This window comes from Bubalus kerabau, chromosome 10 (assembly GCF_029407905.1).
Source record: "Bubalus kerabau isolate K-KA32 ecotype Philippines breed swamp buffalo chromosome 10, PCC_UOA_SB_1v2, whole genome shotgun sequence".
Classification (NCBI taxonomy): domain Eukaryota; kingdom Metazoa; phylum Chordata; class Mammalia; order Artiodactyla; family Bovidae; genus Bubalus; species Bubalus kerabau.
Genome location: NC_073633.1, coordinates 81,475,641 through 81,503,354, shown reverse-complemented (window position 1 = coordinate 81,503,354; position 27,714 = coordinate 81,475,641). Strand labels below are relative to the sequence as shown.

The 27,714-nt window shown below is 37.8% G+C and overlaps 2 protein-coding genes across 9 annotated transcripts in view; one reads left to right on the top strand and one right to left on the bottom strand.

The window, feature by feature from the left end:
* Nucleotides 1-4,197, bottom strand: part of MTHFD1 (methylenetetrahydrofolate dehydrogenase, cyclohydrolase and formyltetrahydrofolate synthetase 1) — a 60,563-nt gene extending 56,366 nt beyond the window's left edge. The window contains exon 1 of one of the 3 annotated variants that reach the window (XM_055538324.1): nt 4,018-4,197. In XM_055538324.1, the coding sequence (XP_055394299.1) occupies nt 4,018-4,058 (41 nt within the window). In that variant the 5' untranslated portion in view covers nt 4,059-4,197. Of the gene's footprint in view, nt 1-2,091; nt 2,245-3,005; nt 3,945-4,017 lie in introns of those variants that run through there. The other 2 variants (XM_055538327.1, XM_055538325.1) reach the window with 2 other exon arrangements.
* A 113-nt stretch (nt 4,198-4,310) lies between these two features.
* Nucleotides 4,311-27,714, top strand: part of LOC129621657 (coiled-coil domain-containing protein 170-like) — a 38,556-nt gene continuing 15,152 nt past the window's right edge. For 2 of the 6 annotated variants that reach the window (XM_055538335.1, XM_055538330.1), the window contains exons 1-5: nt 4,312-4,449; nt 11,909-12,240; nt 18,269-18,289; nt 19,062-19,190; nt 25,974-26,230. In XM_055538335.1, coding sequence (XP_055394310.1) covers nt 12,103-12,240; nt 18,269-18,289; nt 19,062-19,190; nt 25,974-26,230 — 545 coding nt within the window. In that variant the 5' untranslated portion in view covers nt 4,312-4,449; nt 11,909-12,102. Of the gene's footprint in view, nt 4,450-6,153; nt 6,281-11,908; nt 12,241-18,268; nt 18,290-19,061; nt 19,191-25,973; nt 26,231-27,714 lie in introns of all 6 variants that reach the window. The other 4 variants (XM_055538333.1, XM_055538331.1, XM_055538332.1 and 1 more) reach the window with 4 other exon arrangements.

The window sequence follows — 27,714 nt, the reverse complement described above, 5'->3', positions numbered from 1 at the left end:
AAATCCAGGCTACAACCTTGGAAACTCCCCTAAGGAAGAAATGGAAGTGTTCCTTCCAAAGAGACACGACTGGCAAACAGATCCAGGTTTCCCACAGGCAGAGAAGACATTTGGAATGATGAACTCTGCCCAGTCCTGGCTACCAGAAAGGGAGAAGTAAAAGCAGACAAAGTCTAGGATGGCCTTCTCAGCAGAATGGGAGGCATGGCAATGAGAGGAAGACTGGTGTAAAGAAAAATCACTTATGAAATTCCTTTTAGGGAAAGCAATAAGCACTTGATGGTGAGAAACACCATGTACTGGGTGAAGACCCTGATTCTAAATCAGCCTCTGCCGTTAACCAGTCAAGCAACCTTTGGCCAAATCATATCACTTTTCTTGCCTCAACTATTTCCTCAACTGCAGGATAGGATGGGTGTGAACTCTATTTTAGAGAATTTCTCACCATGGGATTCTTGGTCTGCCTCATTATTCCTCCCCCTTCAAAGAAGAAAGCAAAGTATTATAATTCAAACACTACATCAGGACAGAATCTGCCCAGGGAACTTGACGTTTTGCAAGGTTGTCCTGAGAGAGACTCAACAGGAATCTGACCTGCAAATCTGGGGAATGAGGAACCCTTCTCCTGGACCCCAGGAACCCTGGCTGCACTTACTTTCCTCTGAAGAGTGTCCCTGGCCCAGGAAAAGAGGGACGTAGGGACACCTTGCAGCCCCACCAGCTCAAGCTCTAAGACCCACCACCTTCTTGTTCAGGACGCCCTCCCTGGGCCATAGCCACGAGTCCGAGGCCTGCCACAGCCTCAGCACTGGAGCTGAGGGACTGCACTACTGCATGAACCAAGCAGGCTGTCCCCCCTCTACAGCTTCTCCTCTCTGCTGTGAGCTCTACCTGCTCCTGGATTCAAGCTCTCCATGAAAGTCAAGGTGCCATGGCTGCGTCTGAAAGAGCTATTTTATGAGTATATTAAAGAAAAATCCTCTGTAAGCACAGAGTCCTTAGTCTTAGTGCTTGTTTATGAATTGTATTAGGCGGAACGATCTGATTGCTCAACCATGGGCAGTGTAAAAGGTCAGCTATGTGACTTCTGAGCAGACGAGGGAAAGGAATCCTTCCAGTTCCTGGAACAGTCCTTTCCAGATCACTGCCATTCTCCTCTTCAACTATGAAACTTGGACTTAAGAGTTAAAGTGAAGTCACTCAGTTGTGTCCAACTCTTCGTGATCCCATGGACTATAGCCTACAAGGTTCCTCCATCCATGGGATTCTCCAGGCAAGAATACTGGAGTGGGGTGCCATTTCCTTCTCCAGGAGATCTTCCTGACCCAGGGATTGAACCTGGGTCTCCCGCATTGCAAGCAGACGATTTTACTGTCTGAGCCACCAGGGAAGCTCAACCTAAGAGTTAAGGGTTTAGATAAGTGGTTAAGATGCATTAGAATCACAGGATGAGCTTTTAAAAGATTTTTAAAATATTGAGTCCAGTGGTTTATTGCTAGCAACTACAATTAAATCAGTGTAGTGTAGGTACCAAGCATGGAGTGCATATGTGCCGGTGCTCAGTTGCTCAGTCGTGTCCTACTCTTGTGAACCCATAGATGGTAGCCCGCCAGGCTCTTCTGTCCATGGAATTTCCCAGGCAAAAATACTGAAGTGGGTTGCCATTTTCTCCTCCAGGGATTGAACCCTCTCACATACCTGCACATGCACAAAACTATCTTGGAAAAGATTGGCAATTTCTACTAAAACTGTTCATATATGTGTCCTATTACTCCGCAATTCTACTCTTCAGGATCTAACCAACAGAAATGAATATATTATATGCTCCACCAAAAGACATGTAAAAGAATGCTCACAGCACTATTCAATATTCATAATCAACCAAAATGAGAAACCAAAATGTACGTGAATAAGTAAATAGTGGCATATTCACATAGAATACAAAACAGCGATGAGAGTTAATGAACTACAGCTACACATAACATGAAATAATTTCAGAAATACAGGGCTGATTGAAAGAAACCAGACACACAGAAGACTTTATACTACTTGATGTCATTTATATAAAGATCAAAAACAAGCAACACTAACCTGCAGTGTTGGAAGTCAGACAGTGATTACCTTTGTTGGAGGGTGGTGATGGGATGGGAGTGAGAGAGGAGTTTCCGGAGAGCCAACAATGTTATTTCTCGCTGAGTGCTACTGAAGTTTAGCAGTGAAAAACTCATTGAGCTATATACCTATGACAGGTGCACTTTTTTGTATGTGTTCATATGTAAGTAAAAAGAATTAACAAAAACAAAAAGCTCCCCAAGTGATTTTAATGTGCAGTTTATGTTGAGAACCACTAAAATAGGTCTCAAGGCAACTATCACTGTCAAAAAGATAATGAATCAATCACTTCCATATACATTAACTAATTACCAATTGTTAACAGCTAACATGTATTGAACGCTTATTCTGTACCAGGAACAGTTCTAAATTCTCTTCAGTTAGAAACTCATTCAATTCTCTTAATAATTCAACGGCCTAGATATTATCTTTATTTTACATTTGAGAAAATTTTGGCACAGAGAGGTTAGCTAACTCACTTAATGCTAAAAAGCAAGTAAGGAGTGAAAGGTTTTCAGGTGTTCTGGATACAGACAGAAATAAGGTGATGCACATATCTGCCCTTATGGAGCTTACAAACATATTTAATTTGCTCTCTATTCAAACCAAAACATATCCAGTGAGCACCTATTCTCAGTAGCCTGCCAAGAAGCAAACCTAAATTATCTCTTCAGCCTCTCTAAAATGAAGATTTTATCAAGAAAAGCCTCTGATTAAGGGAGTGGGTTTGAATATACGCAACCAAACAACAAAGATCAAGCACAAGCAATGCAATTTAGGAAATCACATGCAGAAAAGAGCTCAAATGTTAAGTATTGTGATTTCTAATCTAGAAGTTCCAGGTTCCTCCTCACCACTGTGAGAGATTCACCATCATCTAAATTACATCTCACCTTCTTTGTTCCCCTCTACCTTCCAGGAAACAATCATTATGGCCGAAGGTGGGTTTCACCACCAGTGACTCTATAATTCGCTCAAAAACCTGTACACACAAAATTAGGGCTTCATGGGGCAATTATTGTTGCCAGCTGCGGCTGTTACTAAATAACAGGTGAAGTCCAAGGTCCCAAGAAAAACCTGCAGGTGGATCACAGACAATATATCCTTCCCTCTTCTACTTTCATCTCTTCCCCTCACTCCACTCCGGTCAACTCTCAAAACAAAAAGCTGCCAGGTGTTACTCCCAGGGAATTAAGGCTGGCAATCATATCCACTAATTAAGCATCCAGATTTCCCCATAGAGTAGAAATGGCAGAGGTCAAAAGGAATGTAAAATATTGTCAGGACTCAAGAGCCAAACCAGAAAGTAACTCTAGGGTCAGGACACAGGAGATAGCTGTTAGAGGAGCATGAAATTGAGGGGGAAAGAAATGTTTATTAGATTTCACTTAGCAAATGATGACTCTGGGGTAGTAGGAAAAAGCTATGATCTTGGATGGAGACCCTCTGACACTAATCAGCCTGGTAAACTTGTAAAGTCTTGCTACCTCATTAATCTCAGTCTCCTCCCCTCCAAATTACGGGGGAAGGGAAGTAACTGGATTTCTGAGTGGGATGCTGCAGGCAACCCAAACTACTCTTCTGGCAGCTGCACTTCTGGGAGAATAGTTGTCGGGCTGAGGAAGAGAGCTTGTCCCAGAAGCAGAGGAGCCAGCAGGCACGGCCACCAGGTACCCAATCTACAAACGCAGATCATGTCCGGGGCGCATTTTTTTGGTTTCAGAGACCCAGTCTTCAGGGGTGAGGAGTTCAAGACAAAGTCCTCGCTACCCACTCTGCTGGCCTGACTTGCGCTATACGTCTCCCTCCCGCAAAAAAAAAAAAAGTCCTTGGGAACCTGCACACCCTGCTCACAGTCCTCGCCTGCAAACCCAACACGCCCTAACAACAAGGACAGGTGCTTACGCGGAGACCACCTTCCCGTTCAGGATTTCCGCCGGCGCCATGACCTTTAAAAGTCCGCCGCTCACAATGGACACCGACAAAATCGAGGTTCGACTCTCTCCACTGCTGCGCGGAACAGCCCAACACACGTGTCTAGCGACCGCGCAGGCCTACACTTCTACTGCGCCTGCGTCCCCGCCTCCACACGCAACGAAGGAGAATGCGCGTGCGCAGTCCAGACGGACGGAGGACCCTTAGGCCGCTTAGAGCTGAGGAGTAGAGGGTTTGAAGTGCAGCGGGAATTTGAGGGACCTCTGTGTAGACTGGCTGGAGGACATGATTGGCTGCTGGAAGGATTTTTTCCCCCAGAATGCGGCATCGTGTGGGCGGGGATCTAGCTGAATTGGGAATCTGCCTAGAATCCAGACCTTAGGGGGCGGAGTCGAAGCACAGGTTAGCGGGAGACCAGTTTGGCGGGCGCGGGAGGGCAGCGCCGGCTAAGGGCGTGGAATCTCTGCTGTACGATTCTTACAGGGTTCCCGCGTAGGGAGCTTGGAGGCGCCGGGCTGGCTTGCAGCGGGTAGACCTGCGGAATGTGGGGCGGCTTCCCGCGTTCTCGTACCGCCCCCGCCCCCGTCCTTTCCCCCCCACCCCCACCCCGCGTGGTCAGACTGGGGTCGCGGTCCCCACCCTGATACTGAATCGGAGAGTCTGGGTGGCGCCCCTGACTGCTTTTCAAGTCTTCTCAGGCGAATCTGATGCTTGGCCAAGGTTGAAGCCCAGCCCGCTGTTTCAGACCCGCGTAGCTGGAGCGCTGTGTTGGCTCCCTCAGGGTCCGGGTAACCCCCAGGACAACCATTGCAGGGAGGGTGGTCAGCTTTGCAAGTCTAGGTTTTATCAGATGCCCCCACACAGATCTGGGGTTGGAGAAAGGACATGAACCTTGCAGAACTGTATGGCCTTGTGACCTCAAGGGCGGATACTCTTGGAAAGCAACTGGGATGTTCATAAGGACGAGTCCTGCAAGTTTCTGATTGGTTCCAGAATCGTCCCACAGATACTAAAGTCCGCAAGTGCTGAAGTCCGTTATAAAAAAACAGCGTAGTGTTTACCGAAGCACATACTCCTGTGTAAATTACATCATCTGTAGATTACTGATACCGTGTAAATGCTATATAAATAGGTGCTGGTATGCTGCAAATTCAAATTTTGCCTTTGGGCACTTAATGGAACTTTTAAAATTTTTGACCAGGCTTGGCTGACTGAGCAGGTGGAACCCAAAGATACTAGAGGGCCAACTATATAATAACCTAAAAAATGTAAGGACCCCTGAAGGCATACTGTTACGTTATGTTCCATGTGAACAACAGATTAAGAGAAAAATATGTTCCCTGTAAATTATGGGTAGTGAAAGTTTTGTGTTTATAATGCAAAATAGATATTGACTGCAACTGTCTGGTTTGCTGAGAAAGATGACATATACCCCGAATTGCAGATTGAGAAATAGAATTTGAAGGATAACTTTCAATAGGGACCAAACCTGATTGTTTAAAATATGTTGCCTTTGCCACTTTAACAGCCTGGTTTTCAACTATGATATCTCTGTGTGACCTGTACAATTCATTCACTGAGCAAATAGTTATTGAGTGGCTACTGTGTCAACAACAGAGAGACACTGCTCTAGGTGCTAGGGATACCACAGTGAACCAATTAATTCCCCATCCCCCACCCCCACTTCCCAGCTAATATTCTGGGAGTCAATGGTCAAAGAAATATGTACTCTAATTTTACATATTAAGAAATACCATGTTTTACCAATAGACAAGCTAAAAGGATACGGAGTGGTGGTGGGAGGCAGGAGAGTGCTGTTTTAGAAATGTGTTAAGAGGAAATTCCCTCTGGGGAATCTGAGGTGCGGAAACCTGAATAAAGAGAGGAAGTTAGGGTATAAGAGAAAAAACCAAGAATTTGGTTTGATCAACTGAAAAGGTGAAGTTCCATTACTGAGCTGAAATAAGTTTTAGATGCATCTTAAATGTCTGATATTTATATAAATGAGATCTGCGATATTTGAATCCATGAAATTGGAAGTGTGCCCAAGACAGGAATGAGTGTAGGTAGAGAGATGACTGAAGACTGATACCTAGGACACTTCAGTGTTTAGAATTCAAGGAGATATGAAGAGAAACCAGGAAGGAATACTGAAAAGAGTCCAGCGTGTTATGAGAAAAACTTTGAGAGCATGCAGCCTTAGAAGACAAGAAAGTGTTTCACAGGAAAAGAGGTAACATTCTTCCAAATATATTGCAGGTTGGTCAAATGAGATAAAGCTGAGAATGGATCATTTCACAGAGAATAAAAAGATAAAATATTTTTATTAAAATGCTGTTAATGGCAGTTGCTTGAAAAAATATATCCTTTCTGCAGAAGTACCATTTTTACAAAAATACTGAGGGTTATTTGAGAATATCTATCAAAACTTTAATGTGGGCTTTCTTTAATCTTGTAAGTCCACTTCTAGAAATTTACCCTAGGGTAATAAGTACATGTATACACAAAGATATATGTATAAGAGTGTTCCTCACAGCATCAATGTCAATAGCAAAAAGCAAATCTCCATCAGGATGGATGAAGTTGTTAAGCAATGGATATACATCTATAGATGCTGTGTAAGATAGCTTTCACAAATTATTAAATCATCAAGTCAGGTTATCCAGTAAGATGTGTAATATGATTTCTATTAATATTTTCAAAGCAGACTGTCTCTGATTACGTTATCAAAAATGACCCCTCACTTAGCTACTTGTTACTATCATGATAGCCTATTTTATTCACAGCACTTATCACTATCTAAAATGATTTCATTTATTTATATAGTTGTTTGCTATCTTTTCTTTTTCCACCAGAATTAGCTTTATTAGAAATTTCCTGTCTTTTTCATGGTTATGTTTCTGATGCTTAGGGATGTAATTTTTAAAATCTAGTTTTAGAGGAAAAAAAGGATATTTCTAATTTTCCTGGTTTAGTTATTAACTCTTACTCTCATACTTATTAATACTACTTATTTTAGCCCTACCTCATTTTTATTCACACTAGGATTACCTGTCTAGATTTTTTAAAATATTTATGCTTAGACCCCACAGTAGACCAATTAAGTCAGAACTTGGGGTAGTGTCAGAGTATCAGTATTTTATGAAGTTGTCTTTGAGATTTTAATGGGTGGACAGGGCTGAGAACCACTAGATTAGATGATATTTGAAGTATAAATGTAGTGATTCTAATATCAAGAATACCTAATAGGGACATGCTTTCTTAGAATACCAGTTTTTCAAACAAGTTATATTTTGCTTTTACTGTGTTCCATAGTAGATGGAGTCATCATTTTTCTCCTCCTTTCAAAGTACTTCTTTGTTTATTAGGTGTAGGTGTTTGACCTATTCCAAGAATTTCACAAAAGAAAAACCCAAAATATGAATTTCACCTTTGCTGGAATATTTACTTTTGGTGGGATTACTTTCCTAAGAGTTTGCTAAGTTCTCTCATGCTTGATGAAGCCACTTTATGTTTTTCACTTCATTAATTAGGAAAATAAAGACTCACAGGCCTTACTTTATCACTTTAGGAGGTCCCTTGACCTCTGTGATGCGTTGACCTAGCAACAGCTCCTTTGATGTACAAACATTCTTTTGGCAAATAGTGCAGGGCAGTCCCTCATATTGAACAATTCAGATTTCTTCTGGGAACCGAACTTGGAATTGGAATTTTCTCTTGTGCCTGATATGGTAAACATTTATGGTTTTTACTTTCTACTAAATGAAGCATAGCATACTGTATTTTTCTAATGTGAATATTGATAAATCTTATGAATGTTGTAAAAGAATTCAGTAGTTATGTACAGACCTAAAATCATAGAATAATTGTGTCATATGGCTGTATTTTATTTTTCACTTGAAACGTCTATTATATTTTTATTATATTTTTGTAAGGTAAATTTGGAAGAACAGTATTATCACTTATATGAGTTAACTTTGTATTTAAGAGTGGTGTTTTGTGTTTTTTTTTTTTTCCTGTTGGGTTTTTTAGTTGTTCAAACTGTATTTTGGGGGCCTAGTATGTTCAAGCTGGTTTTAGAAAAGGCAGAGGAACCAGAGATCAAATTGCCAACATCTGTTGGATTATGGAAAAAGCAAGAGAGTTCCAGAAAAACATCTATTTCTGCTTTATTGACTATGCCAAAGCCTTTGACTATGTGGATCATAATAAACTGTGGAAAATTCTGAAAGAGATGGGAATACCAGACCACTGGACCTGCCTCTTGAGAAATCTATATGCAGGTCAGGAAGCAACAGTTAGAACTGGACATGGAACAACAGACTGGTTCCAAATAGGAAAAGGAGTACGTCAAGGCTTTATATTGTCAGCCTGCTTATTTAACTTATATGCAGAGTACAGCATGAAAAATGCTGGACTGGAAGAAGCACAAGCTGGAATCAAGATTGCTGGGAGAAATATCAATAACCTCAGATATGCAGATGACACCACCCTTATGGCAGAAAGTGAAGAGGAACTCAAAAGCCTCTTGATGAAAGTGAAAGAGGAGAGTGAAAAAGTTGGCTTAAAGCTCAACATTCAGAAAACGAAGATCATGGCATCTGGTCCCATCACTTCATGGGAAATAGATGGGGAAACAGTGGAAACAGTGTCAGACTTTATTTTGGGGGGCTCCAAAATCACTGCAGATGGTGATTGCAGCCATGAAATTAAAAGACGCTTACTCCTTGGAAGGAAAGTTATGACCAACCTAGATAGTATATTCAAAAGCAGAGACATTACTTTGCCAACAAAGGTCCGTCTAGTCAAGGCTATGGTTTTTCCAGTGGTCATGTATGGATGTGAGAGTTGGATGATGAAGAAGGCTGAGCGCCGAAGAATTGATGGTGGTGTTGGAGAAGACTCTTGAGAGTCCCTTGGGCTGCAAGGAGATCCAACCAGTCCATTCTAAAGGAGATCAGTCCTGGGTGTTCATTGGAAGGACTGATGCTGAAGCTGAAACTCCAATACTTGGGCCACCTCATGCGAAGAGTTGACTCATTGGAAAAGACTCTGATGCTGGGAGGGATTGGGGGCAAGAGGAGAAGAGGACGACAGAGGATGAGATGGCTGGATGGCATCACCGACTCGATGGACGTGAGTTTGGGTGAACTCCAGGAGTTGGTGATGGACAAGGAGGCCTGGTGTGCTGTGATTCACGGGGTTGCAAAAAGTCGGACGCGACTGAGCTGAACTGAACTGAGTATGGAATGATAGAGATAAACCAGAAATAAATTCTGCTCTTAATGTAGCTTTAATATAGTAGGAGAGATCAGATTTTTACCTCATACAATATTGAATGACATAACAATCAAAGGAAATGCATAGATCATATACTCTTAAGAATTAGGAAGAGAGAGAGATTATTCTCACCTTGCATGAATCAAGGAAGGAGATGGTACTTGAGATACTGTAAGATCAGTTCATGCTTCTGGGAATATATTTTGGCCCACATAGTACCTTGTTTCTTAGAAGCAATATAAATGAAACTCGTAAGTTGTTTTTAATAGAGCGTAAGATTCATAAAATGGTAAAGAAATTAAAAAAAAAGCAGAGGATAGGATTCTTAAGAAAACCTTTGTCTCCAGTATGATCCTTGTTCCAGGACTGAGGAGCAGTTTATTCCTTATTCCTCCTTTTCAGTTCACCAAAACTCAAGTGAGTTCAGTTCAGTTGCTCAGACGTGTCCAACTCTTTGCGACACCATGGACTGCAACAAGCCAGGCCTCCCTGTCCATCGCCAACTCCCAGAGTTTACTCAAACTCACGTCCATTGAGTCGCTGATGCCATCCAGCCATCTCATCCTCTGTCGTCCCCTTCTCCTCCTGCCTTCAATCTTTCCCAGCATCAGGGTCTTTTCCAATGAATCAGTTCTTTCCATCAGGTGGCTAAAGTATTGGAGTTTCAGCTTCAACATCAGTCCTTCCAGTGAATATTCAGGATGGACTGCTTGGATCTCCTTGCAGTCCAAGGGACTCTCAAGAGTCTCCTCCAACACCACAGTTCCAGCTTGTGCTTCTTCCAGCCCAGCGTTTCTAATGATGTACTCTGCATATAAGTTAAATAAGCAGCGTGACAATATATAGCCTTGACATACTCCTTTCCCTATTTGGAACCAGTCTGTTGTTCCATGTCCAATTCAAACTGTTGCTTCCTGACCTGCCTACAGATTTCTCAAGAGGCAGGTCAGGTGGTCTGGTATTCCCATAGAAGAATTTTCCAGAGTTTGTTGTGGTCCACACAGTCAAAGGCTTTTACATAGTCAATAAAGCAGAAGTAAATGTTTTTCTGGAACTCTCTTGCTTTTTCGATGATCCAACGGATGTTGGCAATTTGATCTCTGGTTCCCCTGCCTTTTCTAAATCCATCTGGAACATCTGGAAGTTCATGGTTCACATACTGTTGAAGCCTGGCTTGGAGAATTTTGAGCATTACTTTGCTAGCTTGTGAGATGAGTGCAATTGTGTGATAGTTTGAGCATTCTTTGGCATTGCCTTTCTTTGGGATTGGAATGAAAACTGACCTTTTCCAGTCCTGTGGCCCCTGCTGAGTTTTCCAAATTTGCTGGCATATTGAGTGCAGCACTTGCACAGCATCATCTTTTAGGATTTAAAGTAGTTCAACTGGAATTCCATCACTTCCATTAGCTTTGTTCGTAGTGATGCTTCCTAAGGGCCACTTGACTTCGCATTCCAGAATGTCTGGCTCTAGGTTGATGATCACACCATCACAATTATCTGGGTCTTGAAGGTCTTTTTTTGTATAGTTCTGTGTATTCTTTCCATCTCTTCTTAATATCTTCTGTTTCTGTTAGGTCCATACCATTTCTGTCCTTTATTGTGCCCATCTTTGTGTGAAATGTTCCCTTGGTATCTCTAATTTCCTTGAAGAAATATCTAGACTTTCTAATTCTATTGTTTGCCTCTATTTCTTTGCACTGATCACTGAGAAAGGCGTTCTTTAAGTCTATTCTTTGGTTCTTAGAAAAGGAATTGATATAGTAATGATTTTAAGTATCGAATAATTAAAATGAGGAAGAGACTAAAGTTTCATTAGAGATATTTGTTCTTTAATAATTGTCTTCAGTATTAATAAATGTGGAATAAGTAATAGAGGAATTTAAAAATAGATTTCCAGGGTTAGTAAAGAAAACCAGGGTTTCATACTTTCAGCTCAATATTCTTCAGCTCACACCCTCCTGATATTTTTTGTTCTGGAACTGTTCCATTTTCTGGGAGATACCACCAGCAAAGGAAACTCATATCCTATTTGCATGCAGCCTTCTCGGTGCACAGTTTCTAAATGCCACATTCCCCCCACTAGAGTTCATTCTCTGATCTTAAAAAAGAAATCTCCATCTTATTGCTTAATAAAATATATGGATAATAATTTGGAAGGTGTCTTTCTTCTATTTCTCTTGTTGGAAAGAAAGATAATACATGAATTGAACTGGGTAGGGAAAATGGATTTAAGGCAGTATTGAGTTCTTAGGAAATTGAATTTATAAAATTCATAATGTGAGGTTACATTCTATGTTTCTCTGGGACAGAAAGAGCACTATGAGCTATCACATGTTACATTAACTCATTTTAGACACTAGCTTTTGACTGAATCTTGAGGGATATAGTTATATTTCCTATAGACTCAGAAATTGAAAATGAAGGAAATTTGCAAGTCAGGTATCTAAAGATACGATTCACAAGTAGCATTTAAGTATGATATAAGTGCATTTGTGTATATCAACAGGCTATTTTCAACCAGTTGTAATTTAAGCATTGTTTTGATACTGCCTTTAGAAACTAGATCTGTCTTATCTCCAAGCTACAGGTTCAGCGGGCAGCTTCTTCTGAGGTCTGGCTAAACTACAAGGATCTGACGTGGAACCTTAGCAGAGACATTGTTGTGGATGCTGGCCAGACCTCAGCATCTTTTCCTGACTACTCTATGAAAACTCTTCTTGGAAGCACCTTGGTTCACCATTAGTAGATCTTGTTCATGCTTCTTTTATCTCCAGCATGTCAAGCCCTGTCCAGTTTTTAAACCACTCAAATCCAGGGAAGCTGGCTACTGCCCAAAGCAAAGGACCCCGCAAGGCTAAGCCGTTGGAAGTCAAACATATATCAGCTTACACATCTCGGAAAAATAGCTCAGGGGTGAGTTGTACTCTGGCATTTATTTAATTTTTTCTGTTCTCAGGAGGAAGCGGTAAAACAGCCTCTTGCACAAGCAAGAGCTAGCAGAAAGGAAAATTCAGTTCTGTTTGCCCCCTTGCCTGTGGAGCACCCTTCCAATGCATGACTCAAGACATGAGTCAAAGATCTCACTTCCAGTTCCTGACTTAACTCTAGAACAAGGAGCAATGAAATTTCTGAATCTAATGGAACCTCAAAGTGAATTTTACTTATTTTTGCCTTTTTGGTGATTCTGATATTTCACCAAGGCCCACAGTCCCAAAACAATATAAAAATAGACTATAAAGGGCCTCTGAGTTAATTTGATCCAACCCTATCATTTTGCAGATTAGCAAACTGAACACTGGAAAGAGGCCACAGAGATTTAAGGGCAGAACTGAGTGGTCTGACTCTCATCACCTTTTTGTTGTCCCATATTACCCCCTTGATATACAGCCTTGTATTATTAGGACTGGACCCTGATGAGACTGTTTCTGGAAATTAAATACCCTCTTGGGTCAGATGATATTTTTAAGACCATTAGACAGATCCATCTATTCTTTAGCTTGTAACTCCTAGGAGATGAAGTCTGAGCTGTGGGGTAAGGATGGGGGCTTAGGGGACTGGTTTATTTCCATCCCCTATTGTCTTTAAATGAGAATAATTAACCTAGTTTCTTCCCTAGGAAAGGAAATGTATTACATTAAAAGTAAATAAGTCAACAGATGAATGAATAAAGAAAATGTGATACATGTATTCTTTAGAAGAATATTCTTCAGCCTTTAAAAAAAAGGAAATCCTGCCATCTTCAACAACATAGATGAACCTGCAAGACATTCTTACTTAGTGAAATAAGCCGAACAAAGACTAATACTACATGATCTCACTTATACGTAAAATCTAAAACAAACTTACAGAAACAGAGAGTGGAATGGTGATTTACTGAGGTGGTGGAAAGGAAATGAGGAGATGTTGGTTAAAGGGGACATTATTTTTGCAAGATAAATAAGTTCTGGAGATCTAATGTTCAGCGATGTGACTATATATATATATAATTAATAATACTGTATTGTATACTTGAAACTGCCAACAGTTTAGATTTTAAATGTTCTCATCACAAAAGAAAATGGTAACTGTGTGAGGTGATGGATATGTTAATTAGCTTGATTGTAAAGATTATTTCACAATGTATACAAATATCAAAACATTGTCACATACTTTATATATAATTTTAATTTTCAACTATACCTCTAGGAAGATGGGGAAAAGAAGTAACTGATACAATGAAGAAGGACATTATTCTACAATCTCTAACTCCTTTCAAGTGCATAAATGCTCATAAATACTTCTGGGAATATAAAAAATTGTTTTATCATTTTCTACAAATTTTAACAACATAAAATATATATTTAAATATTGGTACATTATGAAGTTTATAATAATAAAATTGTCTTATTATCAGCATGTCCTCATTTAACTATGAACTTTATTTTAAATCAATTATAAAACAAAATGAGTTTGCAACAAGTAAGTTCAAAAATAGCATGTTTTCAAAAAAAAAAATAGTATGCTTTCTTTGGGACTGTGTGTGTGTGTTTGCTCAGTTGTGTATGACTCTTTGCAATCCCATGGACTGTAGCCCACCACGCTCTTCTGTCCATGGGATTCTCTCAGCAAGGATACTGGAGTAGCATGCCATATCCTACTCCAAGGGGATCTTCCCAACCCAAGGATCAAACCCATTTCTTACAGCTCCTTCATTGACAGGTGGAGGCAGATTCTTTATCACTAGCGCCACCTGGGAGTGAAGTGAAGTGAAGTCAAAGTCGCTCAGTCGTCTCCGACTGTTTGAGACCCCAGGGACTATACAGTCCATGGAGTTCTCCAGGCCAGAATACTGGAGTGCGTAGCCTTTTCCTTCTCCAGGGGATCTTCCCAACCCAGGGATCGAACCAAGATCTCCCGCATTGCAGGCAGGTTCTTTACCAGCTGAGCTGTGTGGGAAACCAGTGCCACCTGGGAAGCCCTACGGAAAAGTATAGAGACTAACACATTTCCCTCCAAATTTGCTTTAGTTGTTCTTTTAAGAAAATAAAACGTCACTCATAAAATTGAAGACCATTTTGTAACCTCTCATCCTTCTCCAGTCTTGGGTTGCATGCATGCATGCATGCTGAGTCACTTCAGTTGTGTCCAACTCTTTGCCACCCTATGGACTGTAGCATGCCAGGCTCCTCTATCCATGGGATTCTCCAGGCAAGAATACTGGAGTGGGTTGCCATGCCCTTCTCCAAGGGATTTTCCCAACTCAGGGATCGAACCTGCATCTCTTATGTCTTGTGCATTGGCAAGTGCGTTCTACACTAGCACCACCTGGAAAGCCCCTCTTGGGGTGGGTAATATAAATAAATTTAACAGTAGAATCAGACATCAGCCAGTAAGAATCTTTGCCACTCTTAGCTCTAGGGCAGGTCCTGGGGCCTCTGCTGCTGAGCATTAGTCATCTTGGTGAAGGGAAGTGAGTGGATCCAGGGTCTGGGGTGGTGAGAGATGAGGGTGTTAGGGTAGCTACCATTACAAGTCTAGGTGAAAGTACTGCTGGACCATCCTGGACCTTTTTTTTTTTTTCCTTCTTCTTTTCAGAGATAATTTCTGAAGTAAGTGTATAGCCTTTGTGTCCATGTTTTTAATGTTTAGATATATGTGAATGCTTCTTATATTGTTTTGGCCATTTAAAAAATTACATTAATGATATTCTACTAAACCTAACTTTCTACCTTGCTATTTGCACTCAGTCTTTTTGTTATTCAGTTGTTCAGTTGTGTCCAACTCTTTGCAATCCCATGGACTGTAGCACGCTAGGCTTCCCTGTCCTTCACTATCTCCCAGAGCTTGCTCAAACTCATGTCCATTGAGTTAGTGATGCCATCCAACCATCTCATCATCTGCCGTCCTTTGATGTCTTTTTGTCCTCCTGCCTTCAATCTTTCCCAGCATTAGGGTCTTTTCCAGTGAGTTAGCTCTTTGCATCAGGTGACTAAAGTATTGGAGCTTCAGCTTGCATCAGTCCTCCCAATGAATATTCAGGGTTGATAGTCCAAGGGACTCTCAAGAGTCTTCTGCAACACCACAGTTCAATAGCATCAATTCTTTGGTGCTCAGCCTTATATGGGTGTTTTCTGTTTGTTTTTTGGTAGTCTTTCTTTTTTTTTTTGTTTAATGGACTTTTAAAAAAAATTGGAGTATAGCTGCTTTATGATGCTGTGTTAGTTTCTTTGTATAATGAAGTGAATCAGCTATACATATTCATATATCCCCTCTGTCTTGGACCTTCCTCGCACCTTCTGCTCCTGCCATCCCATTCATCTAAGTCACCACACAGAGCTCCCAAGCTTAGCTCACTGCTATACAGCAGGTTCCCGCTAGCTATCTACTTTATACATGGCTGTGGACACATGTCAATCCCAATCTCTCAATTCATCCCCTGCCCTGCCAGTGTCCATGCATCTGTTTTCTATGTCTGTGTCTCTATTCCTGCCCTGAAAATAGATTTATGTTTTTGAGAGAAGTTTTTTTTTATTCATATGAATTTAGTCTGTGCATGATAATTCCTGCATAGAATTCCAATACAAATTATATTAATATATCAATTTTTATACATTTTAATTTTTTATTACATAAGCAAGCTTCGGCGAGCTTCATATACAGCATCCCTCCTTGTTCATTTCTTCTAAACTATGAAATAAGAAAAGAATTTGAAAGAACTTGTCTATAAAACTTAATTGCAGGTTGAATATTTCTTATTTTTATAAATTAAAAGCCTAATGAAACATAATGGTTACTGTTTTTTCTTTTTTTTATTGGTGTTTGAAATCTTAGCAATATTGTGATATGTTAAGAACTTAGCACATTTTAATCAATTTGCTCTTTTGTTTTATATCTCAGGTACATTGTCAAGTTAATCATGCTTAGTTCATGGTACAATATCATCTTTCTGTACAGGGCTCCTCTTGCTTTACTTTTTCTCCATCTCCATTTCTGTCTCATCTAATACATTTGATGTATGTCTTTGGATATAGAGGCATCTTTTAAAAATATGTAGTTTTGTTTTGTGAATGGATTTTTAAAAAATATACATAGGAAAGAACTATAAAATGTATATGCACAGGTTAGGTAATAAAACAAATACCTATAAACCCACCACCCAATATCTTAAAACACTCCAATACCTTCGAAGCGTCCTCTTTGCCCCTTACTAACTGAATCCCTTTATTCCTACCTACACTTAAAAATAGTGGCTATTATGAGTTTTGTGTCAATCATTCTCTTGCTTTTCTTCCAAGTTTTAGCACTTATATAAGAATCCCTAATAAATATTAATTTTATGTTTAAAAGTTTACTTAATGTAATTATACTATTTCTGTCTTTTTGTTACTTCTTTCACTTCATGAGATTTGTGTCACTTTGTGTGCATTCAGTAATGATTCTATTGTATGAATACACCATAAATTACCCATTAAATCTTTCTTGAAATGTGGGTTGTTTTCAGTTTTTGCTCTTTCAAGTAACATTGATAATCTTTGCTTTTAACTGGAAAGTTTAGTCTGTTTACATTTATTGATATTATTGATTATTTGGATGTCTTTCTATCAGCGTATGTATAATCTACTTGTCCTATTATCTTGTTTCCTTTTCTCTCCTATCATACACAAAACTGATTGTTTTGTTTTGTTGTATTGCATTTATTTCTTTTTTTCTCATTATTTTTTTTCTACAAGTTTAAGAGTTATATGCTGTATGACTATTGTTTTAATAGTATATTAGTGATTTTAAAATATATAATCAGCAAAGTTAACAGTTTTTATGGTTACTCTTGAGAAATCTGAATATTTTATTATAATGCTTTAAACTATTTTTATCCTCTCAGTCTATATGCTTTTATTTTGTCCTGCACTGGTTCTATTCTTTATTTTCAACCCCATAAATCACAGTTTTAAAATTAATGTTTGTGTAATTATGCTCACATAATATTTACTGTTATTTTTTATTCACTTTTCTTTCTTGTATCTCAGACTTTGTGAGTTCATTTTCTTTCTTTAAAATTCTCTTAAGTAAGGGCCTGTTGGTGGTAAATTCAATTTTTGTCTAAAATGTGTTTATTTTACTCTTAATCTTGGAACATAATTTAAGTAGAAATTCTGGTTGGCACTTACCTTATATCTTTGATTTGAACAAGTAGTCCTGTCTTAGCCACTATTTTGAAATTTGAAAGTGTGCTTTTGGCTAACCAAGCCATATAGGAATTAGTGGAAAGTTTAAGATGCAGCCCAGTTGCAGAGATGTGAAAATCTGTGCCTTTTATACTCAGTGAAGGATGATGTATTTTTTATTAGTATATTACAGATGTCATTTTGCTGTTTCTCAACTTCTGTTGCTATTGAGAAGTTGCTCACCTGTCTAATTGCTATTTCTTTGTAATTATGTCCTTTCTATTATCTGTTTTTTAGATCCCTTTGATATTCTGTAGTTTCATTATGAGTGTGTTGGTAAAGAAATTTTTTTGATTTACTTTTCTTGGCACTTGCTGGACCACTTAGATTAGTATCTTTCAACAATTCTGTAAAATGATCAAAGCATTATTTCTTCAAATATTGCCTCTTCATCATTCTATAGAATATAGCCTTCTTGGACGCCAAAGAGACATATGATAGACCTTTTCATTTTAATCTCTCTGCCTTAAACTCTCTTTCTCCATTTATTTGTTCCTGTATGCTCAAAAATTTCCTTCATATTTGAGTTCACTTGTTCCTCAGCTGTGTCTGATTTGCTTTTCAATGTGTTCGTTTAGTTTTCAAATTAAAGTTATTCTTTTTATTTCAAAAAGTTGTTTTTCCAAAATGTTTTCCAATGTTAATTCTTTGTGGTATCTTGTGACTTAGTCATATTTTCAAAAGTTCTCTTTATTTTTTAAAAACATTTAAATATAGTCATTTTGTATTCTCTTTTTCAGATCTGCATTCCTAGTATCTTGGTAAGAATAAAATTTTAAAAACTGATAACTTTAGAAAAATGCATTTTGTTCCTTTAATACAATAAGTACCATGTAATACATTTATATACTTTTTAGGGATTTAGATTAATATATTTTACTTGGTTTCATTTGAATCATATAAACTTTGTTCTTAACCAGTTATGCTAATTAAATTTAGAATATTATATATACTCTTTTGGTAAGGGGAGGAGATATTGTAATACAGATAAATCTCCCTAATTTTTACTCTCAGTAAAGAGTGAAAGAAACACAAAATTGATGTTGATTTACTGAAATCAGATTAAAAAAAAATTTGTATAAGATATAAGCATAGGAATTTACTTATAATAAAAATAAAACAAATACTGGTAAATCTTTCACCAGTGACCTTATAACAGTTTAAGGCTCTGTAAAGGCTTTATTAAGTGTGAATTAAAATTTTCTGACATTTTGTGTATGTTTTCTTTCCTATACTCTCAGAAATTATGTTTATTAGATGTGCTGCATTTACTCATGGCAGGTATTATAAGTTGTTAGGTAAGAATTTTTAGAGAAATGTAAAGTAGACTTTTTTTTTTTGTAAAGTAGATTTTTAAGTTAACATGTTACTTCCTACTTTTTGAGACCTATTTCATTTGTTAGGATACCACCTCAAAATGAATATTTTAAAGTTGTATTTTAGAGTTACTTATTTGAGTTTGTGAGCTAAAACAGTGCAGTTTTTATTATAGGGTGCATGTTTAGCTGATTAATTTGACATTTCTTTTTGTAGGCTTGTCTTAATCCACCTCTTGAAATGGTTCCCACCAGGAACCCAGTCAAGTGCAACAAAAGGGCAGCTGATTCAGTCCATCCTGACCTTGCTGGTTTGTTGGTGAAAAACAAGAATCTTTTAGCTGAGGTATATGGATTACTTGAAAATAAAACACCATGGGAAGTTATATCCTCTGTAGGGAGCGAAACATTCTGATAAAAGTCTCCAAGTATTATCTAAACTCAGTTTTGCTTTTTTTCCCTCAGTACCGAACCCTTTTATCACTGAGGGGCACTAATGTAGATCCAAATCTATCTTTTACCAGAGAAATCCCTTTGGAGATGTTACATATTGCTGCTTTTGAGTGACTACTGAATGACGTAGGAACTGCCATGCTCAAAATGTACATAATAATAATCTGCGTATGCATGCTCAGTTGTGTCCGACTCATTGTGACCCCAGGGGCTGTAGACCACTAGGCTTCTCTGTCCATGGAATTTCCCAGACAAGAATACTGGAGTGGGGTGCCATTTTCTACTCCAGGGTATCCTCCCAACTCAGGGATTGAACCTGTGTCTCTTATGTCTCCTGAACTGGCAGGCAGATTCTTTACCACTGTGCCACCTGGGAAGATAATAGGTAAGGATGAGTTCTCACTTTCAGTAAAGTGCCAAATGGCAAATATCTACTAATCTTATTAAATACTTGATGAAACATCTGAGTAGTATCAACAGATGAAAAAGAAACCACATTTGTAAGAAGTACCTTGACTTTGATACATTTGATACCCTGCAATGAACTAAAGGATACTTGTAGGAATTTTTTAGCTGAACTCTAGTACTCCAGTGTTCTTGCCTGGAGAATCCCAGGGACGGGGGAGCCTGGTGGGCTGCCGTCTATGGGGTCACACAGAGTTGGACACGACTGAAGTGACTTAGCAGCAGCAGCAGCAGTACCCTAAAATATTTGTTGCAAGAGATTGGTAATCAAGATTGGAATCCCAAGGCTGTTGTCATTGTTAAAGGTAACATAATGTGGCTGTGAGTCCATATTGCCTCTATGGTTACCTTTAAGTAAAATGTTCTGAGTGCTGATATTGTGGGACATTGAATAATGCCTTTTGAATAAGTAGCTATCTGTCGTTTCTATATTGGTTTGCTTGGGCTGCCGTAATAAAGTGCCATGGCCTGGCTGGCTTAGTTAACAGAAATTTACTTTTTCATAATTCTGGAGGCGAGAAGTCCAATATAAGATGTCAACAGGGCTAGTTTCTTCTTCTTTTTAATGTTTCCCCCAGCTTTATTGCCATGTAACTGACATAACATTGTGTAAATTTAAGATGTGCAGTATGGTGATTTGACATACATATGTGTTGTGAAATGATTACCCCAATAAGGTTGGTTAATAACATCCATCACCTCGCATAATTACTTTTTTTTTTTTCATGGTAAGATGGTTAGTTTCTTCTGAGGCCTCTCTCCTGGACTTGTAGATGGTCATCTGTTTTCTGTGTCCTAACTTGGTCACTGTGTCCAGGGGTTCATGTGTATGTCTAATTCATAAAGAACCTTTAAACAGATTTAAAGAAAATATGTAAGCTATTCATATAGAATTTCCAAGTACTTCTTAAAAACAATTTTTTACATGTACACAAAGCATTTGGTACCTATACATAGTTTTTGTTTGTCAAAGGTTCTACAAGGTCTACAAAGGTTCTAAAAGGTTCTACATGGCCTCATTGTGAATTGATTTTAGATACTGTATACATGAAAAAGTATTTCATAGCTCATATTGGCATTTTCTAAATTTAATAAAAATCAGTGACAATTTAACTCCAAGCTTTTTTTAAAAAAAAAAAAAAAAAAACAATTCCCTGGTGGTCCAGTGGTTAGTACTCCGTACTCTCCTGCCAAGGGTCTGAGTTCAGTCCCTGGTCAGGGAACTAAAGTATTACAAGCTGTACAGCCAAAAGAAAAAGAAAAGAAAAAAAACTTCAAAAAATAAAATAAATAAAATAAAAAACAAAATTTAAAAAAGTATATTGATTACAATAGAATACCTTCAGCTTGAGTCATCTTTCCCTTTCCCAATAACCTATTATTTAATTTTATAGTAACACAGTTGTCTTGATGAGACAATTTTTCTATTCATGCATACATTTAAGTCTTTCTGTTATAATTATCTCTTTGTGGGACATACAAAAATAATTACCATGTGTTTCTGTCCAATAATGGAGAAACAGGTGCAAAAAGCTATATTTAGAAAAAGGCAGATACAGAAGGGATAAATATTAAAGAATTCAGTTGGTAATTGGATTGTCTAGTTTAGGGAATACAATATTGAGCTAAAACTCTTGCATAGTGCTAGGTAGGCTGCTGTAGTAATAAAAGTTAAACAGGAATTCCCTGGTGATCCAGTGGTTAGGAGTTGGCACTTCCATTGCAGGAGGCCTGGGTTAGATCCCTGGTCTCAGAACTAAGATCCCAAGAGCAGTGAGGCTCATCCAAGGAAAAAAAAAAGTCTAACAATTTGTTTAAAAAAAAAAATTACTGATAATATGTATAATAAGGCCTACTGTCTTAAATTTAAGATAAAATTAATGTGTTTTGCCAGTATTTTTAATTTGATTTTCAAGGAAACTTCTATTTGTGAGGGCAATATGACTGTTTTTTGCAGATATTTTTCTTCCCTTAGTGTAGTAACAAGGCAAATAATATAAACCTGGTAAATGCACCAGTTCTGGAGGGGGTGAATGGAGGCAATATAAATTTTGCAGCTAAAGAAAAAATCATGAGAACCGGTTATTATTAATTTTAGTTGAACTTTTTATTTAGATAATTATAGATTCATTTGCAGTTTTAAGAAATAATACAAAGATATTCTTTGTAAACTTTTCACAGTTTCTCCCAAATTTTGAAAAACTGTAAATGTAACAGCCTATATATTGACATTGATGCAATACAATCCACCAGTATTATTCAGGTTTCCCCACTTTTACTTGTACTTGTTTGTGGGTATTATGTTCTAAACAGTCAGTCAAAATACTGAACAATTAGTTTTAACAGCACAAAGATTGCCATTTGATATGCACATCCACTTCCTTACCATCCAAACTCCTGGCAACCACTAATCTCTTCACCATTTCTAAAATGCTGTCATTTCAAAAATGTTATATACCGGAAAAAAAAGTTATATACTGAAAAGCTAAACATATTACCATGTGACTCAACAGTTACACTCCTAGGTAGAAACACAAGAGAATTAGAAATATATTCACATAAAAACTTGTAAATGAATGTTCATTATAGCATTTTCTGTAAAACCAAAAAGTAGACACAACACAAATATCCATTGATGAGTAAATATGCAAAATATGGTATATCCATATAGTAGAATATTATTTAGCCATGAAAAGGAATGAAGTACTAACTGATGCTCCAACATAGATGAACCTTGAAAACACTATGCTAAGTGAAAAAAAAGCCAGTCACAAGAGACAGCATATTATGTGATTCCCTTTATATAAAATGTCCAGGATAGGCAAATCCATAGAAACAGAGAACAGATTAGTGGTTGCCAAGGGCTGGGTTGGAGGTAACTACTATTGGGTATGGGATTTCTTTAAGGGATAATGAAAATGTTCTGGAATTAGATCACGGTGATGGTTGCACAACTGTGAATATACTAAAAACTGAATTGTATACTAACTATAAAGGGTGAATTTTACAGTGTGTGGATTATATCTCAATTTAAAAAGTAAAAAAAAAGTTCAGTATGGCTACACAACTCTATGAATGTACCGAAAACCATTCAGCTGTGTACTTTAAATGGATAAATCTATGAATTATACACCAATAAAGCTGTTTTTTAAATGTTTTGCAAATAGAATCATGCATATACAACCTTTTTAGATTGGCTTGTTTCACTCGGCATAATTTCCTGGAGATTTGTTTAGGCTGTTGTATCAATAGTTTGGTCCTTTTTATTGCTGAGATTATGGTATGTATATACCACAGTTTGTTTAACCATTCACTTGTTGACAAATACCTGGATAACTTCCGGTTTTTTAGCTATCAAAAGTAAAGTTGCTATGAACATTCATGTACAGATTTTTGTGTGAACATAATTTTTCATTTCTCTGGGATAAGGGCCCCAAAATACAATAGCTGGGTCGTGTGGTATTTGCATATTTAGTTTTATAAGCAACTGCCAAACAATTTTCCAGAGTATCTGGACCATTCTTTCTTCCTACCAGCAACATATAAGTGATCCAGTTTCTTTGCATCCTCACCAGATCTGGCGTTGTCCCTGTTTTGTATTTTATATATTTTAATATTAATACATGGGGAGTGTTATTGCACTGTGGCTTTTATTTGCATATCCTTAATGGCTGGTGATGTTGAATCTATTTTTATGTGCTTGTTTGCCATCCATATATCCTTTCTGGTAAAATTTCTGTTCAAGTCTTTTGCCCATTTTTTAAAATCAGATTGTTTTCTGAGAATTTAGAGTTCTTTATATTAATATATTTTAGATATAAATCCTTTGTTGACAGTTTTTATCAACAAGCTCTATCTGAGTTTTGGGGTACCTAAATTTCGTTAAGTTCTAAATATATTTCAGGTTTCATTATGTCCAAATCCAACATCAAACTTATAAAAAAATTGGATTCTTTAACATAAACAATAACAGGCATACCTCTTTTATTGCGTTCCACTTTATTTCACCTCACAGATTCTGTGTTTTTTTTATAAATCAAAGGTCTCTGGCAGCCTTGCATTGAGCAGCTCTGTCAGGGCTCTTTTTCCACCAGCAACTGCTCACTTTGTGCCTCTGTGTCACATTTTGGTAACTCTTGCAATATTTCAGACTCTTTCATTGTTTTATTTGTTGTGTTGATCTGTGATCAGTGATTTTTGATGTTACTATTGTAATTGTTTTGGGGCACCATGAACTGTACCCATATAAGATAGTTAGCTTAGTTGGTAAACATTGGGAGTTTTGACTGCTCCATCTACCTGCCGTTCCCCATCTCTCTTCCTCTTCTCTGGCTTCCCTATTCTCTGAGACACAACAATATTAAAATTAGGCCAATTTATAACCTTACAATCAAATGCAAGTGTTAAAGTGGAAGAAAGAGTTGTAGATCTCTCACTTTAAATCAAAAGCTAGAAATGATTAAGCTCAGTGAGGAAAGCAAGTCAAAACCTGAGATAGGTTGAAAGCTAGGCCTCTTGCCCCAAACTGTCAGCTTAGTTGTTGAATATTGAATGCAAAGGAAAAGTTCTTGAAAGAAATTAAAAGTGCTATTACAGTGAACACACAAACGATAAGAAAGTGAAACAGCTTTATTGCTGATATGGATAAAGTCCTTGTGATCTGGAGAGAGATCAAATCAGCCCCAGCATTCCCTTATGCCAGAACCTAATCCAGAGCAAGGCCCCAACTCTCTTCAGTTCTAGGAAGGCTGAGAGAAGTAAGGAAGCTGCAGAAGAAAAGTTGAAAGCTAGCAGAGGTTGGTTCATAGGTTTAAGGAAAAAGCTGTTTCCATTACGTAAAGATACAAGGTGAAGCAGCAAGTGCTGACATAGTAGCTGCAATAAGATCCAGACCATCTGGCTAAGGTCAAAATGAAGGTGGCCACACTAAACAACAAATTTTCAATGTAGACAAAACAGCCTCTTGTTGAAAGAAGATGCCATCTAGGGCTTTCATAGCTAGAGAGGAGAAGTCGGTCTCTGGCTTCAAAGCTTCAAAGGACAGGCTGACTCTCTGGTTAGAGGCTAATGCAGCTGGTGACTTTCATTTGAAGACAATGATCAATCCCAGTCTTAGAACCCTTGAGAATTATTCTAAATCTACTTTGCTTGTGCTCTGTAAATTGAACAACAAAACCTGGATGACAGCACATTTGTTTACAACATGGGGTAACTGAGTGTTTTAAACCTGCTGTTGAGTTTTACTGTTGAGAGAAAAAAAGTCATTTCAAAATATTATTGCTCTTGGTCACCCAAGAGCTCTGATGGAGATGTACAATGAGGTTAAATTTGTTTCCATACCTGCTAATTCAGTCTCCATGGATCAGTGGTCTGTCGTATCTCTGAGGTATGCCTGTAAGGCAAGAGTGGTGTTTTTGTTTTCTTTTGTAATTCGTAAAGTCATGACTTTTTAATCAAAATATTTCTCAATCACAGTTTTTCATTATACAAGCTGTAATTTTTTCAGACTTTCCTGAATATTCCACTACATGTATCAAACTTTTTAAAAAAATTTTATTATAGTTAATTTACAATGTTGGGTTAATTTCAGGTGTATAGCAAAGTGGATCAGTTATACATGTGTCTACTCTTTTTTAGATTATTTTCCTATATAGGTCATTATAGAATATTGATTAGAGGTCCCTGTGCTATACAGTAGGTCCTTATTATCTATTTTCTATATAGTAGTGTGTATATGTCAGATTCAGTCTCCCAATTTATCCCTCTCCTCCTTATCCCTTGGGAACCATAAGTTTAATGCTGATGAGATTAAAATTATTTATTCCAAATCCTTTGTGTCAATTTGATATGATTTTTTAAATTAATTAATTTATTTTTGGCAATGCTGGGTCTTTTGTTGCTGCGCACAGGCTTTCTCTAGTTGTGGCTCACAGACTTTATTACCTCGCAGCATTTTGGGGATCTTCTCAGACCAGGAATCAAACCCATGTCCCCTGCATTGCAAGACAGATTCTTAACCACTGGACCACCAGGGAAGCCCTAATAAGTTTTTTTTAATGTATTTAATATTGGAATCTACTGTTAGGAGATTCAAAAATCCTCATTTTGTTGTATAATGTAAATTTAAATGCTCATAATGATTTAAAATCATGGATTTTCTAAAACCAAAATTATAAATGACCTTAAAATAACACTTTCCTTTTCTCATTAGCTAAGAAATCTTCGAAACAAACTTTTCATAAAAGAAACTTCATTGCAAGAGATGAAGAGTGAGCTAGAAACTTACAAAGAAAATAATGTGCAACAGTCATTCCAGATAATGTCCCTGAAAGACGATATCAAAGGCTTAGAGGAACTTATTGCTTCTCTAACCAGAATTAAATCTTTGAAAAACACCAGTATTCAGAGTCTTGAAAGAGGCAACTGGGATCTAACTGAAAGAATTACAGAACTAGAAAATCTTCTAAGGTAGGGAATTTTCTAGTTTGTTTTCAAAATTTCACTCATTTTTCATAAGCTTGCAATTATATGAACTTCATATTCCTGACTGATCACAGAATTTAAATCTAACAAAATTTAACATGCCTGACTCAAAATTAAATTTTTAATTGAGATATAATTTCCATTTCATTAAAATCACCCTTTTGCAGCATACAATTTAGTAGTTTTTAGTATATTCACAAGGTTGTACAAGCATCACACACTCTAATTCTAGAACACTTTCATCAACCCCTAAAAAAATCCATGTCTACTAGTAGTTACTCCCCAATCCACTCTCTCCAGTTTCTGACAACCAGCAGTCTACGTCTTTCTCTTTGGGCTTGCCTCTTCTGGACATTTCATATGAATGAAATGTTATAATATATGGCCTCTGTATCTAACTTCTTTAATTTAGCACAATGTTTTCAAGATACATCAATGTTTAGCCTGAATCAGTACTTAATTTTTTTATGGCTGAATAATTTCTGTTACAAGGTTATACCACATTTTGTTTGTCCATTCATCAGTTGATGGAACATTGGGCTGCTTCCTTTGCAAGGGACTTTATGAATGAGCTGCTATGTACATTGTTGTATGAACTCTTACATGACTGTAAGTTTTATTTCTCTTAGTTAAATGCCTTAGGAGTAGAATTGCTAGGTTGTAAAGTAACTCTTCCCTGGTGGCCTAGAGGTTAAAGCAGTCTGCCTGTAACGCGGGAGATCTGGGTTCGATCCCTGGGTCAGGAAGATCCCCTGGAGAAGGAAATGGCAATCCATTCCAGTATTCTTGACTGGAGAATCCCATGGATGGAGGAGCCTGGTGGGCTACAGTCCATGGGGTCGCAAAGAGTCGGACACGACTGAGCGACTTCACATCACATGACATGACAAAGTAACTCTATGTTTAACTTTTTGAGGTTACTTCTGAGGGACTTCCAGGCTGTTTTCCAAAAAGTTTTGATGAAGCTTACCTTTTTTTTCTTTTGTCATTTTGTGTCTTTGGTGTTATAGCAAAGAAACCTAATCTCGTATCACAAAGATTTACACATGTTTTATTTTAATAGTTACTGTTTTAATACTTAAAATTGTATCTTTGATCCATTTTGACTGTTTGTTCATTTATTTTTGGCTGGCTGGTTCTTCACTGCTGTGTGCAGGCTTACTCTAGTTGCAGTGAGCAGAGGCTACTCTCTAGTTGCGATGTGTGGGCTTCTCTTTGTGGTGGCTTTTCTTGTAGGTATGTGGGCTTCAGTAGTTGTGGCTTATGGGCTCAATTGTTGTGGCACACAGGCTGAGTTGCCCCATGGCAAATGGAATCTTCTCAGACCAGAGGTCAAACCTGTGTCCCCTGAATTGGCAGGTGGATTCTTAACCACTGGACCACCAGGGAAGTCCCCACCATTTTCTTTTAGATTAATCAAGTTTTTATTACTATTTTTCTCCTGTGTTATTTTTAACTATCTTTTAAAT